This window comes from Pygocentrus nattereri, chromosome 20 (assembly GCF_015220715.1).
Source record: "Pygocentrus nattereri isolate fPygNat1 chromosome 20, fPygNat1.pri, whole genome shotgun sequence".
NCBI classification, from domain to species: domain Eukaryota; kingdom Metazoa; phylum Chordata; class Actinopteri; order Characiformes; family Serrasalmidae; genus Pygocentrus; species Pygocentrus nattereri.
In genome coordinates this window covers 10,186,538-10,207,483 of record NC_051230.1, presented here as the reverse complement: position 1 = coordinate 10,207,483, position 20,946 = coordinate 10,186,538, and the positions used below count along the sequence as shown (strand labels likewise).

The 20,946-nt window shown below is 39.0% G+C and overlaps 1 protein-coding gene across 7 annotated transcripts in view; it reads right to left on the bottom strand.

The window, feature by feature from the left end:
- Positions 1-2,552: 2,552 nt before the first annotated feature.
- The window catches only part of nsmfb (NMDA receptor synaptonuclear signaling and neuronal migration factor b), a 67,813-nt gene continuing 49,419 nt past the window's right edge, over positions 2,553-20,946 (bottom strand). For all 7 annotated transcript variants that reach the window (XM_017691258.2, XM_037531444.1, XM_017691260.2 and 4 more), the window contains 7 exons: positions 19,614-19,697; positions 18,604-18,637; positions 18,319-18,389; positions 16,916-16,995; positions 15,443-15,545; positions 6,141-6,216; positions 2,553-4,385 (listed from right to left, as the gene is read on the bottom strand). In XM_017691258.2, coding sequence (XP_017546747.1) covers positions 4,288-4,385; positions 6,141-6,216; positions 15,443-15,545; positions 16,916-16,995; positions 18,319-18,389; positions 18,604-18,637; positions 19,614-19,697 — 546 coding nt within the window. In that variant the 3' untranslated portion in view covers positions 2,553-4,287. The remainder of the gene's footprint in view (positions 4,386-6,140; positions 6,217-15,442; positions 15,546-16,915; positions 16,996-18,318; positions 18,390-18,603; positions 18,638-19,613; positions 19,698-20,946) is intronic.

Here is a 20,946-nt window from a genome sequence, read left to right as displayed (position 1 = left end):
GTTTTTCTCTAGGGTTAAAAATAAGATGCAGATATTTTAGCACAGTAGCCCAGTGACACCCCCATATTTTGTTCTTCTAGAATATAAACATCACATTTGAAATATTAGTCAAATCTAAACACCAAATATTTTTCAAATCAATTATCTTCCAACAAAGCGGTGGTCCTCAATCAATACACTATAAAAAAATCCAAGCACTATTCTCCTATTACAGTTACCAGCTGATAGCAGCGAGAAGAAATGTTCAGCATTATGATCCTGAGCCCAGTAATCATAAATGGGTTTCTCTCTTACTCTATTGCAAAGCCAGTATCAGTGATCAAGGATAAAAGATACAGCTGGAACCATGAACAGCATTTTTAGATATGCAAATAAGAGCAATACAGTTAGTCACAATATCTATTGCTACAAAAGACAGCTATGAAATGCAAGATGTCTAAGAAGAACAGAGTTGGAAGAGACATGCAGGTTTAAAATGGACATTTACACATTCAGAGTCCAGTCTGAAAGCTGAGAACAAGATGTCATTGAACATGAAGTGCAAAAACAAAAAGCTCCAGTCTTTTCTGATCCACTTCACCTCCTCGCTGAAGCAGTCCCACAAAGCCAGCACGACGTCAACTCACACCGAGAGCTCTGAGAAACAGACACTGTACAAATGATACGACACTAGAGGGGTGAATAAGGTCTTATTGTCTAGATTCATCTTTACATTCAGTGCATTTTTTAAAAATAACTGAATCACACCAAAGGAATCAAACTGGTGAAATTTAGGATGTTCATAAATCAAATTTATGAGGTCATAAATTTGCAACGCTAATATATACCGTCGTCTGACCAATCCAAAAGCCCAGTGCTAAACTTTTTATATTGAGAATTACACCCCTACTCAACACACACTGCAGATTGAGATTAGGCCTGTCTGAGAACTGCATCCATCCAGATGGTTTTCACATCCCTTGCTGGGTCCTTATGGCTCTCGTGTGCATCTGGCTCATGGCCCAAGTCTCCAATAGCGGCCGCACACTGATATGAGCTTGTTAAGGTCAGCTCTATTGTTCTTGTGTGCTTATGTAAGGAAAGCTAGTGCCGAAGCACTAAAGAGCACTGTACATGAATAATGAAGCAATAAAGCAAATATAGATGCATTATGAATGAAACAACATGCAGTACAATGGTTTCAATCCAGCTTCAGTTTTTGACTGATAAAATAAAGCAAAAACAGACTCTACACCCTTAGCAGCACAGCAAATACAGAGTTATAAATATTTCAGTTTGAGTTTAGGGGTATGAGTGAGTGTGTGTGCTTTCAGAGGGAGTGTGTCAGTGTGTTCTGTCCACATATAGGCAAACACCAACACAACAAACAGCTGTCACAGCTCAGTGGCCCTGTCCTGACACTCCTGTCCATGGTCAACACACACACACACACACACACACACACACACACACACACACCCCTCACTCCCGGGAGTTTTGAGAGCATTTTTAGCTTCGGCAGAACACTTTGGAAAGCTTAATGTAAGGGTGGGCCATATGGCAAACATACAATGCTGTGTAAAAGCCAGAGACCACCTTAAGTTAGCTGAAACAGCCATTAAGTACAAGTTTGTCATGAAGAGTCTGAAAAGGCAGAAAATGTAGTGTAAACACAGAAACCTCAGCAACTGAATATAATATGTTATATAAAATGAATATAAAATGTTTCAGTATTTAGTATGGTCACTCTAACCTTTATTATAGCTTCCATAGCTTTAAACAGACGTACTTTCAATTTCTCTAAGGAATGTGCAGGAATATTTTTCCATACCGCCAAAGTTCAGTCTAAGAAGTTGGTTGCATTTTCAGCTACTCACAACTGAAATCATCCCAAACTCATTCAGTGATGTTGAGGTCTGAACTCTGGGTGGACAGTTCATTGTGTTGAGAACACCCACAGCTTTTGTTGGATTTACAAATGTTCTTTTTTTTTACTGTTTCCTTTTATCAGCAAGTGCTTCTTGAAAGCTACACACCCTTTCAGACTCAAAGTGTGGCGTTGCATTTTTTGTTTCTGATGATCCAAGTAATCCCAAACACTTTCAGTGATGCCTGGACATTTTCTGATCACTGTTCTCAGAATAGTAGCAGCATGTTTGTATGATTTGAGAGAGAGAAGCAAAATCAGGAAATCTGCAAAGTTGAAAGTTTAAGGCCTTTTTATCTGATTGGTGGTCTATGAGGTCTTGCATTGTTGTTACATGACCCATTTTCGCTTTCATTGTTTTAACTCTAGGTTTAAAAACTGCAAGTGGATTATCTTATCTAATCTCCTCAGAAATATCAGCTGAAAAAATAACTTTTACTGTAAATGGCTATTTTGACTTGAAATTAAATGAATGAAGGGTGGTCTCTGACTTCTGCATGATACTGTTTACATTCTCACAATGCACAATATGCATCACAATATTTAGTGTTGTGAATACATCAGAATGGAAGAAACGGTAGTGATACATTTAAAAAGGCTATAAAAAAAAAAAAAAAAAAAAAAAAAAAAAAAAAAAACAGTACAGTAACTTATAATTCAACCTTTTCCAAAATTTACACTTGAAAAGAAACAGGAGGTAAAACTGAAAGATTAGCAAAAAAATAATTTCATAAAATAAGATGTCATAGTGGACTGGCATCCTGTCAGCTACTTGTTGCTATGCAGCTTGTATACACTGGTTATTGTCTCTATTGTTTCTCTCCAATTTATCTAAATTGGTCTGTTTTATAATACATGATACATTAATCAGTGTTCCAGAAGTGCAGATGACACCCAAAATAAAGTGTGGTATCGTAAGGTAAGTTCACGATAAGGATACATATCATCATATTGCCCACCTCTAGCTTAATGCAGAAGGTACTATCTTCTATTTTATAAAGAAAAAGGCTGGAAGGCCTCACTTCCTAGAAGCTATCACAGTACCATTTGGTAATGCTTATGATCATAAAAGAACTATTGCAAAGACAATTGCACTTTGATCTATGTTAAATGGGAAAAAGCATCAATTCCCCTTCTCTTCCACTTACACTACAGAGATGCAACTTTACGAGAATATAATAGGTCAACACATTTCTAAATGATTAATCATGTGCAGACGCATAAATGTATGGCATCATAATATCATTAAAGACAGAATTACAGTACAGTCTGAGGAAGCAGTTGTGTACTCTACAGTCTGGTTGAAGTTTATCTAAATCAAGAAACAGCAATAATTGCTAAAACACAAAATATGAAAAATATGCTTTTAGGCATTATCAAGAGCTGACAGAGAGCGCCGTTTCTAACCTGGCATCTGCCCAGCGTGGTTAGAACACCAACAAATTCAGACTACACAAGTATTCATGTTAGACACCTGGAAACCTACGCTATGAAATTCTAACACCTAACTCTGGAAAGTAACTATGGAAATCTAACACACACATAAAAACTTCTCAGAAGGTTAACTTCTGAGACCTCTTGTTCAGGCAACTCAATCAACGACCTGCAAATTACTGCTGACTACCTGTCTTGCTCTCTCGCTCCCTCTTTTTCTGAGTGCAGAAGGAGGTCAGTGAAGCTTATGAAACCTGAGTATTTTCCCCGAACAGTCAAGAAAAAACAAAAAAAAAAAACACTTTACAAACAGAAAATGTGCAATATTGATATTCTGAAGTAGCAAAGAGTACTTTGAAGATTTTCTTTACTACAGTACTCTATATATTAATGTGGGACATATATAAAGATGATATGTGTTCTCTTTCCTACTGTTACTCCTGATAAAGAACATGTAAATATTGTAAATATTGAGTGTCTAAAGAAGACTCGAAGACTTGAAAAGACTCCGGATAGTCCCTGTCAGTTCACTACAAAACACAGCTACTCAATAAAATGGTACTTTCTAAGGATGTCCCATCAAAATTCCGTTTCTATCAGACCGCTTCTTCTCCAAGGTCCCCGTATTCCGTCCCTCATTTGCCACAGATAAACGACGCCTCATTGACGTCTCGGCCAATGACTGCTCAAAATGGATGGGGTACACAAACAGCACCTTACAGCCATGGCTGAATCCAATCTCCTGCCTTCATCTGCATCTGAGAGTGGAGGACTCAGTCAGCCACATGACGTCGGCCATCTTCATCCCTCCTTCCTCACCATCATCTTCCTCCCTCTACTCTAGCTCAGAGCATATGGGCCAAGGCTCTAGAGGGGAACGTGGCCAGGGTGGGCTCTAAAAGGAGCTACACGCCTCTTTCGGGCTGCCTAAAGAAAGGAACGCTGAGTCACAAAAGGTCGTCGTAGTCTAGTAGTTTGGAGTGCTGTCGGCTCTTCCACAGGCGGAACAGGCGGAAGTCAAAGTACATCTCGATCATCTCCTTCCCTGCACAAAGACCAGGAGCAACAAGAGAACTTTAACTGTTTATTCTGAGAACAAACACATTGCACACAAAAGTTAATTAACTCCCTTTTTTAAAGAAACATGCAGTCAGTCAGCAAAAAACATACCACTCAGTCGATATATGGCAATTAAAGCTAAACTAAAAAAATCTGTTGTGAATTATTTTTGTGATGTCACAAAATCATCACATTCACCTACGCAGCCTATGCAGTAGTTTATATAATAATCATATAAAAATAATTTGGAAAAATAATTGTTTTTTCTCAGTACAACAGACACACCGGTGTCATAAGAAGACTAAATAAATGTTATTTATCATGATAACAGTAACATACCATACCATCCATCCTTAACCCTCAATGAATGTATGATTTTCATAATCTTTAAGGAAAAATGCTGATCTCATGCTTAAATGTACCAGTTTATTAGTTACTTGTTACTTTATTAGTTACTTAGTTGCAAGTTTTAGTTTTGTGTACCAACACTCAGTGGCCAATCAGGAAAAAAACACCCATATAGGTGTACTTTGAAGGTTTACAGTTACTAACTGTAGCCCGTCTGTTGCTAATTTATCTTCCCCAGTCTACCCTTTCCCCAAATCAATGGAAAAGGACCACCACTGTCCACTAACCGGATACTGTTTGGCTGGTGGACAACTCACTATAGCGGTAACTCCAGCATGGTAGCATAAATGGGTGGTACTGCTATGGGTCCATCTGGCACAGCAGACATATTTCTTAAATTAATATTATATGAGTTTATTTCCTAAACAAAAACTAAAAATATTTTCTACTTTTAGAAATGTTTCTTAATGAAGCTCTTCATGAAGCTGCTTGACAGAATGCCAATAATTTGCAAAGCTACGGTCATTTAACATAAAATTTAAAAGCAACATTGTGTTTATTTTTTACAAACATTAAATTTAACAAACAGTAATTGTTCATTAAAATATGCAGAAGTGTTGACAGCGGGGGACGTGTGCCTATTCTCACTTCTCAAAAAAATGTAATTCAGCCAAGGTACTGAACTTCTCCATTTGACTGTACATCACAACGAAGTGGGGAAAAATCTGAAACAGACCGTTTAACACTTTTTTTCAGTCACTGCATAAATCCATGTCTGTTATTTCATAGTTCCGATGTCTTCGTTATAATTCCTATTTGTGGAAAACACTAAAATTCAGGGAAACCCTGTAGGTGTGTTCAAATGTCTGGCTTCTACTGTGTTCTACAAAATGAACTGCTGTCGTGGCTGGTGTGAAATGTAATGAGGCCTTGGTTTAGAGCATTGTTCAGTTTAAATACAGTTCTCCGTTAAACACACTGCTAATTATATTTTCTACCAAGAAGGAGGGAAAGAAGGAGGGAGAGAAAATGAAGGAACCCTCCTGGGTCCACTAAAGAGACAGAGACCGTGGGGGAAGATGATGAGATTTTAATTGAAGAGTAATTACCAAATCAATAGTTGCGGTGGAGGAGAGAAAAGTGTGATAAGGTCAGATTTGGCACAGTTCGTGTGTATCTACATGTACGCACTGTCTGAGGACTTGTCACGCACATGTGTTTCTGCCCATCTGCCACCGTCTGATGGATGAGCATCATTTACTGCCACTCTCCTCAGCTGATGGGTGATAGAGAGCAGCTAAACAGGCTGCATGACTGAGAACCACCGCACAAGTTTAGGAGAGCATAATCGAAGTGTGTGTGTGTGTGTGCGCGTGTGTGTGTGAGTACTCACCCTGCGCAGAGAGCTCCAGCGGACTCTTAAATTCGACAGCGTACGGTCTCATCAGCCGCTTGAGGTTCTGAAACAGCTGAAGGAAAATCAAAGTGATTTTGCTTTTTATTTATTCTCCAATTCCACATCTTGCAAATGTAAAAACGCAACCATGTATTGTAATAAATCAGTTTAAATCTGGTGACTGAACTGATTTTGGAAATTATAGAATTGACTATAATAATACAATGTAAAACAAAAGGAAGTGGTTCATCAGTTTATCCTAAAGATACATCCATGTATACACCTTGCTCAAGCAACTTATATAGGCTTGTTCATGTGACTATGATAAAGATTAAAAAAAGGTCTGAATTCATTTTTATTGCTTTCTGCCCTTTCACCAGTACTGAGTAAACTGAATAGTTCACAACTGTATTGCACAATATCCAATCCATTTTGACTTCCCCTCTGCACTTGCTATCTTTGAGAATCCAAGGAGAACCCCTGCTGCAATCTTGAAAGGCTTTCAGATTTTCAGAGGGAAGCTTCTACCAGCAGCCATCTGAACCCTTGATTTGTCCTGTGAGTGGGAGTCTGCAGTAGACAGTGTGGACTTCAGACAGCACTACATCCCAACATTCTGTTGTGGGCATAAGTTTAGACTGGTTTTGTAGTTTTGGACAAATTACACCTAGATATGTCAGAGGCATTTCTGGAAACAAGTGCTGTGGACTGAAAGTAAAAACTGAATTATTTCATCATGAATCACCAAATGTATGTTTGAATAAAAAGTAGCAGTACTGGATGAAAAGAATGACTTGCCAATGTTAAACACAGGGGTAAATCTGCCATTTCTGCAAAATATTTCAGTATTGTGTGGCTGCCAGTGGCACAGGAAACACTGTTCATGTAGATGGAAGAATGTATTCGTCTAACCATCAGCAATCTCCTGAAATATGACAAATCAGTCAAGGAACTGAAGCGGAGGCTGACTTCTATAAAAGGACAACTGATCCAAAACATACCTCAAAATCCACCATGAGCTAATTCAACAAATACAAACTGAAGCTTCTGAAATGGCCCTCACAGTCACCTGACTTGAACTTCATTTGAAAGTCTATGGGTAGATCACACTGTATCTAAGATGGCCTGAGAATATCATGAAACTAGAAGCATTCTGCAATGGGAAAAAAGTCCTAAAACTAGAACAGGAAGACTCCTAGCAGACTATAATAATGCTTGCAAGTGGTGTTATCTGCCACAATTACCCTACTTAGTAGGGTGTCCAAACTTTTGCATGTGCCACAATTACAATTTTATTGTTTTTTTGTTACGGGACAATTAGAGAGCGGACCCAAGTGCAGAGAGAAAAATCCTTGATAGGTTTTAAAACTGATTAGTGAAAATAATATAAAATATAGACTAATTTATTCATTTTCTTGGTAGTTATATAGTGTGATGAGGTGTAATAAATAATGATGTGGAGACAGTGAATGTGTTGTGTATCGTTGGAGGGGAGTAACTACCAACCCTGGCCTTGCAAACCTAGTGCACTACCACTGCACCCCTAGGGAGCACAGGTGAAGAGAAGAATTACACCCCTCAGAAAGGTGGGGAAAAAAAGGCATGAAAAACAAAGATGGCAAAATAGCCTCACATAAGCAAATGATAAAATCAAGAAACCAACTAAATTACCAAACCAAAAGACCTCTCAAAGGAGAGATGGGGAGCAGATTATATTGCAGCCTTTTCCTTTTCTTTTCTTCCTTAACCTAAATCAAAACACTGTTTCTTTCTCCTTCTTTACTTTTTCTCTGTTCTTCTCTGTCAACTTAGAGCAGTGCTCTGTTTTCTGCTCTTCGTTTTCTCTTTTTACCCTTTCCTTGTCTTTCTTTTTAGTCTTTATACCCACCAGTCACCCCTCTACAAAGGTGTGACAAGGGTGTGTTGTTGGCCACAGCCTTAAATGCTGGTACCAACAGGTGCACCTGGTTGGCACCGATTACCTCTTGGTATTATGGGATTTTGAGTCTCCTTGAGTAACACTGCCTCGCCACCATAACCCTCTGCTGGCAGTCAGCAGTACAGGCAGACCCTTTAAAGTTTATAAGATTATATTTTTTTTTTGTAACTGTGTGTCAACATTTGCAGAAACAAATTATATGTTTGATATCACTTGTTTCTGCAAATGTTAATGAAAAGTTACTTCATATTTGTTGGCTTATATTTAAAAAATCAACCAAATATGTCATTTGGCCTGGGTGTCCAAACCTTAGCATACAACTGTATTTCAGAAAAAATTAGTTAAATGAGTTTTTCTTTTGATTGTTTTCATTTTTAAACTTACCACGTTCCACGCTTCCTTCAACAGAGCACTTGTTTTGTATGATGCAGATACATAGTTCAGAAGAGTGGAAGGAACGTCAATGATAAAAAGTAATAGAAACAGCAGCAAATCTCCCATCGTCCCAAACTGCAAGTAGCTGAACTTTCCTGCAGACGGTATTAGGTGAAATCTGCAGGAGCCAAGAATGTGATGCTTGTCGCTGCTGTTGTGAGCCTGAGGGAAGTGGAGGCGGTGTGCAATTAGAAGGAACAGCAGAGTGTTAAGCTGCTTGTTTTGATAAGGATTATGGGCGACCTTTGCCAGAAGGGGGTATGTTGTAATGTCTGAGAGCATCCTTCATCTGTGGAGGCAGCTGGACAGAACACCACTGAATTCCCACATTACATACTCTATTTTAATAACAGCAATGCTACATTTACCTAACTAAAGAAGGCTATCAGAGTAAGCTAACATCATACAGGGTTTGCTTTAGCTAGGGCTTACTTTAGGTATAAGAGGCCACAGCATGCACAGACACAAGACTAACAAAATGTTACTAAAATGTGTATACAGAGCTGTGCAAGAGTCAGAGACCACACTTCACTTACTTCATTTCCATTCAATTAACAGCAATTAATTCAAGTTTTTCAGCATTTAGCATGTCCACCCCACTCCTTAAACCTCATTCCACATCTCTTTTCTCTTCTCAGTAAGGGCTTCTCGACAGCTTCATGTCCTTTCAACTGATAGCCCTGAGTCATCATTTCACAGTGGAAGGATGGCCCGAAACAACTGTGGATTTTTGTTTTCAGATCTGAAGCAAGAATAGAGCTTAATTTTCTCCTATTATGGAATTACGAATGTTTTTGCTACATAAAACAACACAAATATCATTACATAAGAGAATATGACACTGTCTGAAGTTCAAAGTTGTGTTCAATCCCTTCTTCAAGTCAAATCAAGGGTTTCAAGGAGCTTCGTTGATATCCGGAAGAATGTGGCAGCAATTGCTGTGATTTCATGTATTTTCCTATCAAGTTATTTCTCTCACTCATCTATCACCAAAGCTACAGAGAGACCAGCTGGGACACAGCCAGGCTAACTGACCACCATCACGGGCAGAGGGGTGGCCACACCCAAGGCCTTCTTCACAGCCATCATCATTTATCAAGACGGCCCAGACAAAACAAATTTACAATAACGACAACCGCAACAATAATATTCCCAGTGAAAACAATGCCATCATTGCACTCCAATGCAATATGACTCACAACAGCACCCAGAAGTATCCCAGCTCAGCATTTGGTCTGTCATTGTGATCAATGTGCTGAGTAAGAGGAGCCCTCCCTAAAGCAGCATTATGTGTGCACCAGCTTTTGTTAAAGCCCTATTGAGTTTCCAGTGAAAAAAACAAACAAGACATATGGCTACCCGCTGGTAGCCTGGCACAGCTCTCTCAAGCCTGCAGCTGCATTCTCACGATATGTAGCTTTCATCTGACAAAAACAGCAGGTCTAAAAGAACAAAGAAGTGGAGCTTGACATAAAACACTGAAGTGCTGGCCACACCTGGCTAAGGCAGTGTGTGTATTTATAGAAGGATTACGACATTTCCTAGTTCCCCATCCTCCCTTTGCTGAGAAAAAAGGGGGGTAATGCAGGTGGGAGAGAGAGAGGGTAGAGGGGGAAAAATTGCTAATCGCAGCGAAAACAAGCTACGGTTATGTTTCTTTCCTCTTCTCAGACTGCACTTTCTCTTCAGACCAGTGAGCAGAGCAGAGTCAGGAGAAATGCTCAGCTGTTTTAAGTGCAAAGGTACATGAGCATGTGAGGTAGTGCAGAGTGTAAGGGACTGACTTAGTGTACTGATGTGAGAACAGGGCTGTTGTAAAGCACTCTCCCGTCTGGCCTGCATGAACTGAATGCTTTCCTTTCGACCGAAAACAGAAGCCCCAGTGCTACATCACTGGCCTGGATAAAGGCCTGCGGGTATGTTTAAAGGAACAGTTTGACCAATTAGTTAATTTTCTAAGGTCTGTACCACAATTGGTATTGTGATAATGGCTTTTATTAAAATTGCATACAGTCAAATCTGACTGTATGGGTACAAATTTCACCAGCAGTCTGCGTCTGATCGGAGTGTATGTACATTTAAGCATAATAGTTTAACCACCTGAAAAAAATTGCTTGATTTGAAGTTTATTATTAATATAATTTACTATGAACATTACAAATAAATTGTGCACATGGCAATCCAGTATGAAAGTGTATGTACTTCTTCTACATGCACATTGGTACAAACAAATGATCCAGCTGTTCCATCTTCCATTTACAGACTTATTACACTGTGCTTTGGTTTTATATTTCTGACACAGCCCAAAAATAACAAATACAAAGCACAGTTTATGCAGAAATGTCTAATACACTACAATAATACAGCATTTAAATGTGTTATTTTAGGAAAATAATTACACTACAGATGTACAATCACATCAAAAATTAAGACGGTTTGTTGATTTCACATTTTATTCTATTCAGTCAATGAATTTTAACATTATAATGTTTGGTCAGTAGGGGAGCAGCGCGCTCACTGCTTGACCTCAAATCCTCATCTATGAGCACAGCAATTTGCTCATGAGCTCGAATGTTGTCATTTTATTGGCTTCCTACCGACACATCTATATCTTATATGACTTCTCTTATTTTAACTTTCACTTTAAAATCCAGATCTATCCCTTAGATATTTTCTTGATAAAATACAACCCCAATTCCAATGAAGTTGTGACGTTGTGTAAAACAAATAAAAACGGAATACGATGATTTGCAAATCCTTTTCAACCTACATTCAACTGAATACACTACAAAGACAAGATATTTAATGTTCAAACGGATAAACTTTATTGTTTATTGCAAATATTCACAAGGGCATGTTTACCACTGTTTTACATCACCTTTCCTTTTAACAACACTCAATAAGTGTTTGGGAACTGAGGTCACTAATTGTTGAAGCTTTGCAGGTGGAATTCTTTCCTTACTAGACAGGCAGGCCAGTCTAGTACCCGCACTCATTTACTATAATGCCACGCTGTTGTAACACATGCAGAATGTGGCTTGGTTGAAATAAGCAGGGACGCCCCTGAAAAAGACGTTCCTTGGATGGCAGCATATGTTGCTCCAAAACCTGTATGTACCTTTCAGCATTAAGGGTGCCTTCACAGATGTGTAAGTTACCCATGCCATGGGCACTAACAGACCCCCACACCATCAGAGATGCTGGCTTTTGAACTTTGTGCTGATAACAATCCGGACAGTCCTTTTCCTCTTTGGCCCGGAGGACACGACGTCCATGATTTCCAAAAACAATTTGAAATATGGACTCGAGAGACCACAGGACACTTTTCCACTCTGCGTCAGTCCATCTCAGATGAGCTTGTGCCCTGAGATGTCGGCGGCATTTCTGGGTGTTGGTGATATATGGCTTCGCTTTGCATGGCAGAGTTTTAACTTGCACTTGTAGATGGAGCGACGAACTGTGTTCACTGACAATGAAATGTTCTGAAGTGTTCCTGAGTCCGTGTGGTAATATCCGTTACAGAATGATGTGGGTTTTTAATGCAGTGCCGCCTGAGGGATCAAAGGTCACAGGCATTCAATGTTGGTTTTCTGCCTTGCTGCTTACTTGCAGAGATTTCTCCAGATTCTCTAAATCTTTTGATGATATGGACTGTAGATGATGAAACCCCTAAATTCCTTGCAATTGCACGTTGAGAGACGTTCTTAAACTGTTGGAATATTTGCTCACGTAGTTGTTCACAATGTGGTGAATCCCATCCTTGCTTGTGAACGACTGAGCCTTTCAGGGATGCTCCCTTTATAACCAATCATGACGCTCACCTGTTTCCAATTAACCTGTTCACCTGTGGAATGTTCCAAACAGGTGTTTTTTGAGCATTCCTCAACTTTCCCAGTCTTTTGTTGCCCCTGTTCCAACTTCTTTGGAACGTGTTGCAGGCAACAAATTCAAAATGAGTGAATATTTGCAAAAAAAAAAAAAGTTTATCCGTTTGAACATATATATATATATATCTTGTCTTTGTAGTGTATTCAATTGAATATAGGTTGAAAAGAATTTGCAAATCATCGTATTCTGTTTTAATTTATGTTTTACACAATGTCAACTTCATTAGAATTGGGGTTGTAGATGGTGTCCTTTATGTTGCACGGAAATAAAGGTGCTTAACATCTATTTCAATAAGAGTAAGAAAAATAAACTTTATTTGATTTCTACTTCTTTATGATCGACCCAATAAAAATACTTCCTTCAGTCCATGTGACAAGATCAATCACTTCACTATTGCTTATCTGAACAATATAAGCCTCTGAGCCTCTGTTAAGAGTCAAAATACAGGTGTGAACTGTTATAAAATGTTTTCCCACCACATTTTGTTTTAAGTCTATTTAAGATCACTTAGATGTTTTGAGACAAGTGCCTGATATTAGGCATGCAGCTAACACAATGCTATTTGGCGTACATAAGCTTTCATTACTTGTTAGCTACATTAGCCTTATAGCTCCTCTGCATAATTAAAGAAGTTAACTTTAGACTGCACACATGAGGAATTTTGGATGAGTGACTACATTTGGTGTAAGAATTGTGTAAATCACCCAAGAGGCAATTGAAAAGCAGCTACTTATGTCTGGTAATATATACTGCTGTGGTTAATCATGCAGCTCTTAGAACACACATTGTTTATTTGTTTATTTTTCAAATTCTATACTTAGCTCTACATCAGTTCACAGGCTAATATCACTGAATAGTTACACAACTGGATCGCCACAGGCTACTGTCACTGTGCATCAGTGTATGTTCATGTGTTTGTGTTCGTGTGTAAGAGGCAAAAAAAGCAAGAGAGAAATAGAGAGAGAGTGAGAGAGTGAGAGAGAGAGAGAGAGAGAGAGAGAAGAGGCAGCACAGGGTGGGCAGGTTGGGGGTGGTAGGCTACTGTGTGTCAGTCATGCAGCACCTGCTTGTCAATCTCTTCTCTCGTAAACACACCTCCATCTGCCTCACGCATTCCCAGCTTCACAAGCAATTCAATTTGAGGTCATTTAACCCTTTTATACTTTAATTACAATATTATTATTTATTCTTATTATTTAATCTTATTATAAGATTATGGCTTATAACTAGTTATAAACCTACATTAAATTTTATTATTTAAGGCTCCCGACTGGTGCAACCGTGTAAGCATTGGCGCTGTCATCAGGAGATCGCGAGTTCAGTCCCTGGTGATGCTACAGCCGTCCATAGCCTGGAGTCCAAGAGAGCACAATTGGCCTCGCTCTCTCCGGGTGGGTAGGATGGCCCCCCATCTTCCCCATCACTCAACGCACTGCTAGTCAGCACAGGCGTCTGTTAGCTGATGTAACAGATCTGGCGGTTGGCGCTTTCCTCTGAGCGTGTTCGGTTGTCCAATGACATTGAATGAGCGGCAGTTTGAAAAGATGCGGTAGCTGGCGTCACAGGTCTCAGAGGAAGCATGAGCCTGCCTTCACCCTCCTAGCATTAATAGTATTGTGTGACTGGGGGACTCCTAACTAGCAAGTGAACAAGTGAGTGGAATTGGAGACGTCTAAATTAGGTAGAAAATTGGGTAAAAAAAAATATTTGAACTACAACTAGTTACAGATTTTTATAACTATAAAAACAGATTCAGTGTTTTTACAGTCTTCTGAAAAGTTCCTGCCATCATTCAAGTCTATTAAGTTACGTTAACAGATATGAAGCTTTCCTTTCCATCTCCAGTAAAGTCAATTCCAGAGCTGCAAGCTTTTCTTACAACACCAATGGTATATAGCAGAGGTCACTAACAGGTGGACTGCGGTCCGAGTCCAGACGCAGACAAAGTGTTATGCGGACCTGCACCTACAAACCGACAAACTGTGGAGAATTTTTAATTTCGAGCTGGTCCTATTTTAACCTGTGTAACTTTTCTAACAGCTTGAGCTACCCAGGAAACTCACATATCAAGCACATGCGTTGTAACAATCACACTACTCACGCTACTCAGCCAATCAGATCTGTGCATTGCGTTGAGCACTAAGACTCGAGTGAGTGGCACACACACATAGGGGAGGGACAAGGTGAGATACAGCAGATGGAGAAGAAAGTGAGTCAGATTATTTTACATGGTGTGCTCTAAAAAGAGAAAACTGACAGATGTTGAAATATTACTGAACTGTACTTTATTTGATTCGACAATCAGTTGTTCACTGCATAAGATGCTGATATAACTACTGCTTCATTAAACTGTATATGGCACTGAATCATAATGCAAGTTAGCTATTATGATGTTCCAGACCTTCGCTTGAGGAAATTTTCTTTGACTGGACCTTTTAATTAAAGACATCTGGTATACAGTAATAGCCCTATTCAGATTGGGTTAGTTTATTATGTAAACTTTAAAGTACCAAATAGATCTGGAGTATGTATATTTTATACAAGTCAGACGATCAATTTTCCCATGCTCTGCCCAGAAATATGTTCTCTTATAGCTACTGCTACAAGGTTGGACATATACATAATGTTGAGTTTGCAGGTTACAGTGCTATGCTACTGAGATGAAATATGTTGTAGCTAATCAAGGTTGGAAATTACAATGACAAAATTGTTACCATATTACTCTCCAGATTTAGATTTCTGTTAACAAACTTTGAGTAAACTAGAATTTGTGACCTGTAAAGCTTATTCAACCTTGCAATAGTCATTACAAAGGAATGCTTTTGTTGTTTGAGCTTAAATGGGTCAATTCTTTAGAGCTAGATTTAAACCATGTCTCCATTAGATACTATACAGTAAACTGAGATGTTTTTAGGTAAAGCCTGGCTTAAAAATCCATAATCCATTCCAACAATGGATACTGATGAAAGCAGGACTGAAATGTTGAATGCACACCACGTTACAATTTTGGATTTGGAGGCTGATGGGTAATAGATACCTTCTCTCCGTTAGCATTGCCCAGCACATAACATCCCATAATGTGAATGAGATTGGGCTCAGGGTTCAGAAGACTCATCAGCCGGGCCAGTTTCTTCCAGAACCTGCACATACAAACACAAAAAATTGGCAACCAGCTTACACTGCCTGTAAGTCTGTTAGTGGATCTGTTTATTTCTGGTCATATTCTTGCTCAGTTACAGTCATTCAGTCACAGTCATCACAGTCATTAATCACTTTGAGATTGCAGTCTAGTGCGTATCATCCATCTGCTGTCATTTAGTCACTTTACAGACAGTGCTGCTCTTTGGTCTATCCTTTTTTCTTGCTCTGTAACAGTTCAGTTCTGTAAACTTTAATGTGAATATTTTGTGCATACTGTTCATACACTCATTGTCCATTTTATCAGCTCCACTTACTATATAGGTGCATTTTGTAGTTCTACAATTACAGACTGTAGTCCATCTGTTTCTCTGATACTTTGTTAGCCCCTTTTTACCCTGCTCTTTAGTGGTGGACCCATGGACCCTCAGAGGGCAGGTACTATTTGGGTGGTGGATCATTCTTAGCACTGCAGTAACACTGACGTTGTGGTGGTGTGTTAGTGTGTGTTGTGCTGGTATGAGTGGATCAGAAACAGCAGTGCTGCTGGAGTTTTCAAACAGTGTCCACTTACTGTCCACTCTATTAGACATTCCTACCTTGTCAGTCCACCTTGTAGATGTAAAGTCAGAGATGATTTGTTTGTGTTGGTCATCCTCTAGTCCTTCATCAGTGGTCACAGGATGCTGCCCACAGGACGGCGTTGGCTGGAGATTTTTGGTTGGTGGACTATTCTCAGTCCAGCAGTGACACTGAGGTGTTTAAAAACTCCAGCAGCACTGCTGTGTCTGATCCACTCAGACCAGCACAACACACACTAACACACCAACATCATGTCAGTGTTACTGCAGCACTGAGAATGATCCACCACCCAAATAGTACCTGCTCTGTGAGGATCCATGAGGGTCCTGAGCACTGAAGAACAGGGTAAAAGGGGGCTAATAGAGTATGCAGAGAAACAGATGGACTAAAGTCTGTAACTATAGAACTACGAAGTGCAATGAGTGAGCATAAAAACAAGGACGTGGTTGTCATATATGCAGGTAAAGCAAATTTAGGGTAGACAGCTACATGCAGTAAGGCAAACAGTACTCAAAAAAGTCAAATAGTACCTGCACTGGTAGTTCTGAATGATAACTAATGTGGTTATATTCACATTGTACACACTCTGAAATCTGGTTCTTATTACCATCACTATAAAGAAAATTTGAGTCAGTAATTTTCTCTACAATTAACTATTTCACATCAAAGCAGTCTGAATGACTTTGTTTAGATCTTAATGACAAATTATGAGAAAATTAATAAAAACCCATGGACTTTCTTTTTGAACGTTTTCAATGATTATGAAAGTGCAAGCTGAGCTGGAACTCACTGTATCATGTCCTCCTCTTTCTCTACTTTAGCAAAAGTAGCCACTTTGTTCTTCAGCAGATAGAGGTGCCCAGGCCCACCCTGAAGATTTAGAGGGGAGTCATTTGGTTAGACATAGTATACACACACTTCCTCAAATGTGCACCATGTAGGCACAAACATATTGCTGCTATAGGAGCAAAACCTCATAATTCATTGTTTTTGTCATCATTTTGTCATCATTTAAAAATATCTGTTGTCCTTAACATTGTGTATGAATTTCATGAAGAACGGAAAGAAATGGCCCAAAATAACTTGGAGAAAAGTCTGGTCCCACTGATTTACATTAAAAATACAGTATGTTTTTCCTGAACAAGGTCCTATTTTGTTTTGTTCTGTTTTGTTCTGACAACAGCAATATGCATACACGGGAACAACAGGGAATCAGTCACTGGCCCTGCCAAATCTACAGTTGAAGGAGCAATGTCCCTCCAATCTCAGTGTTAGAAAAAAGCTGTAGTAATGAAGCTGCACTTAACAGTTGGAACACAGCACTGATTTTAAGCATGTAGGGACGCTATGGCAACCAGAAACTGCATGTATTTGACTTGCTGTTTCCTTTCCCTGTTCAGCCATAGCCTAGCATGCTGGTCAGCATGCTGGTGTTCTACGGCAGGCAGAAAACACTGATACAGATATACTGAGTTTTAACTGACTTAATTTTGGGATTTTATGGTGTTTTAAGTTAGAAATTTGTATTTTCACTTCATAATGATACTCTCATTTGATTTTTCATTCATTGTTTTTCATTTTCTTACTATATGATCTGCTCGTAATATTACAAGAATTGACAGCAATCACTTTATCTACTTTATCTCTTGATTTTTGAGGTAGATTATAAGCATTTTGTTAGTAAACTACAGAAACTAATCAAGCCTTACTGAAATACACTTCAATTATTTTGTTTGTTGCCTAAAGCTTTGATTCTCGCTGCTGCAGCATTAATTTACGCTTTTTCCCTTGACCACTGTTGCCGTCCCCAAAGCCATCAAAGCTTTGTGTGTGTGTGTGTGTGTGTGTGTGTGTGTGTGTGTGTGTGTGTTTGCATCCCTTTTGTAGCCATGGTGAATAATGAGGGAAATGGAAGTTGAACTACTACAGATTTTTATTGGAGTCAAGGTGCACAGTGCAGGGGTGAAAACATGCTGTTTCCCAAAGCTGACACTGAACCAACACACAAAGGTCAGTGGGTGGTCCCTTTCCCTCATGCAGTGTAACAGTGGAGTTGTGCCATCACAATATAACTTCTACATGAGTGTATGATCACAAAAATAAAAAAAATCAACTTTTCAACCCCCACCACCCCCCCTCCTCAACCCCTGTGTTCAACCCAAGTTGCTGCCCGTGTAAACACAGATTGCTTACCTGACAGTAAATAAGCATGTTCCAGATTTTGCAGCCTTTTCTGTAGGCGGTTAGTTTCTTCTCAATTTCCTCTGGGGATGCAGGGAGAGGAATATGAGAACGGAGAGAGATAGAAAGAAAGACAGAACGAGACAGAGGGAGAGAGAGAGGGAGTAGAGAATGAGTCAGTCAACAATAGGCAAAAACACAGCACTGGAACACCTACATTAGATGAACTGTGAGTAACTGTGAGTTCTCATAGTAAACACAGCATCAGTAAAGTGCAGTCCAGTTAATGACACTCACCCAGTATGTCATCAAAGGTAGCGTGCTCATGGTCCTGCATACACACATAAACAAACACACACACACACACACACACACACACACACACACACACACACACACACACACACACACACACACAGTATATTCATTTCTCCAAAGTGCATTATTTATTTATTGTTTTACTTCAAAGCATCCTTAAATTTGCATTCATTCAAAACATCAGAAACATAGTTAAATACAGTACTATGCTAAAGTCTGAGACCACTCTTCAGTCATTCAATATCTATTCAAGCTATTTATTTGTAACATCAGGAAAAAATCTGAAAATATCTTCAACAGAAACAACAAAATGTATCATTTTTCAGTTTTTAGTGTGTCCACTCTTACAGTGGACAGACTCCCTTATTACAGCTTACGTTCATTTTTTGGAGATTGCTGTCAGTTTTGTAAAGAAATCTCTCTTCAAAGATGAAAGCTTTAAGTGCTGTTTATGTGATGGGGACTGTTTTGGTGGTCTATCCTACCTTGCACGGCTGTTAAGAGCCCCATTTTCTTTTTCTCATGTGTTTAATCATTTTTAAACTCCAGTTTTGAAAACTGTTTTTTTTTCACTTGTTTTCCTTTGACTTTCCCTTTCCTTATGCAAATGGATTATCTTACATCTAATCCCCTCAGAATCTGTTAAAAAAAACTGTACTTAATTGCTATTTTGACTGGAATTTACATAAATGAAGGGTGGTCTCGGCTTTTTTACACTCTGCTGTATATTATCTTTTTTAGTTTACTTTGAAGTATCATTACATTTTGATGTATTCAAAACATCAGAATAATACTTTCATATTCACTGCGCTATTGTTATGATCAAGTACAGTTACAGGAGCTTCACAAACACATCATCTGCATTGCTAACACAAAATAACAAGGCAGGCTGTCAGATGAACATTTGCATTACCAAGCAGCTTTCGTAACATGTCAGGACAAAAGACTCTTTGATCAGTATGAATAACACCGGCCGGTGAAAGACTCACATAGAGGATAGGGATGATGGAGGGGTCGTTCCTGCGTATGATGTTGGGCACATACTCCGCCTTCGGAACCTTGGACGAAATCAGCTGCACAAAGAACAACAGTGAACACGACCCCAATCAATGAGCTTGTGTGTGGGCAAAGGAGCTGGGTGCAATTAAAGAGGCTTTCTGTTCAAAGGGAGAAGCCCCTTATGTCCTTTGGCCAACTCTGCTTTCCAAGCAGGGTATCTAGAGCTGCATTCACCACACTTCTCAGTGTAGGAGTAGTGTTTGTTACTGATTACATAGAGCTGTGTACAAGTGTGGTGAAGCAGTTTCTGTAGACACCTACATTTCTTCTGGCATCAAGGGCATTTAACAGAGAGTTTGCCCCACCCCTTTGTTCAAGTAACCTCTACTCTTCCGCCAAGGTTTTACACTAGATGTTGCAACACTACTGTGAGGATGTGTTTGGATTCAGTCACAAGAGCATTAAACAGGTCAGGTACTGAGGTTGGATGATTAGTTCTGGACCACAAACAACACTCCAGCTCATGCCAAAGGTACTGGATAGAGTTACATCACTCCAGAGAACACAGGTCCACTACTCCACAGCCCAATGCTGATTTATACCTCTCCATGCATCTGGCATTGGCCATGGTGACCTTAGGCTCATGTACGGCTGCTCTAGAGTACTCCTTTCCTTTAGTCAACACAACTACATGGAGATTATACAGGCTATGTTATAGTGTGTCAGCGAAGGGTATTCTGGGTATTCTAGACACACCATAACAGGAAAATACTGCATTTTCCTTATATAGGCAGTGATGAGCAATTATAAAATTTGCATCATCTGGCACACGCTGCTCACAGATAACAATATAACTATGATATAACTTATATAATTTAGCTACAAAAAACAACCCATAACTTCTACATTCAATGTATAATTTAATTTTCCTTATAATCCTGAAAGACTTCCATTTTGTGTGACTCTTAAGCTGAACATTTTCCTTACTTTCCTATTAAATTTCTAGCAAAGTCCAAGTATTAGGATGTATGTTAGAGAGTGGAGCCATATCTAAATGTTTTTCTAGTGGCTAAACAGAATATACATTCATATCACAATAAAAAATAAAAAAAACCTTGGCAAGTGAGAGCATCCTGAATGTAGAAGAATGTAGAGTTTTATATAAACGTATAGTCAAATAACACATTTTGATGATTTTCAAGGTGAAAAATTTGTTCTCTACAAAGAACAAACATAAATAAATACACTTTCTGCTAATTGTAGTACATTATTTTGTTCACTGGATAAAAATAAACCATGTTAATGTGTCATTGTTTCTACACT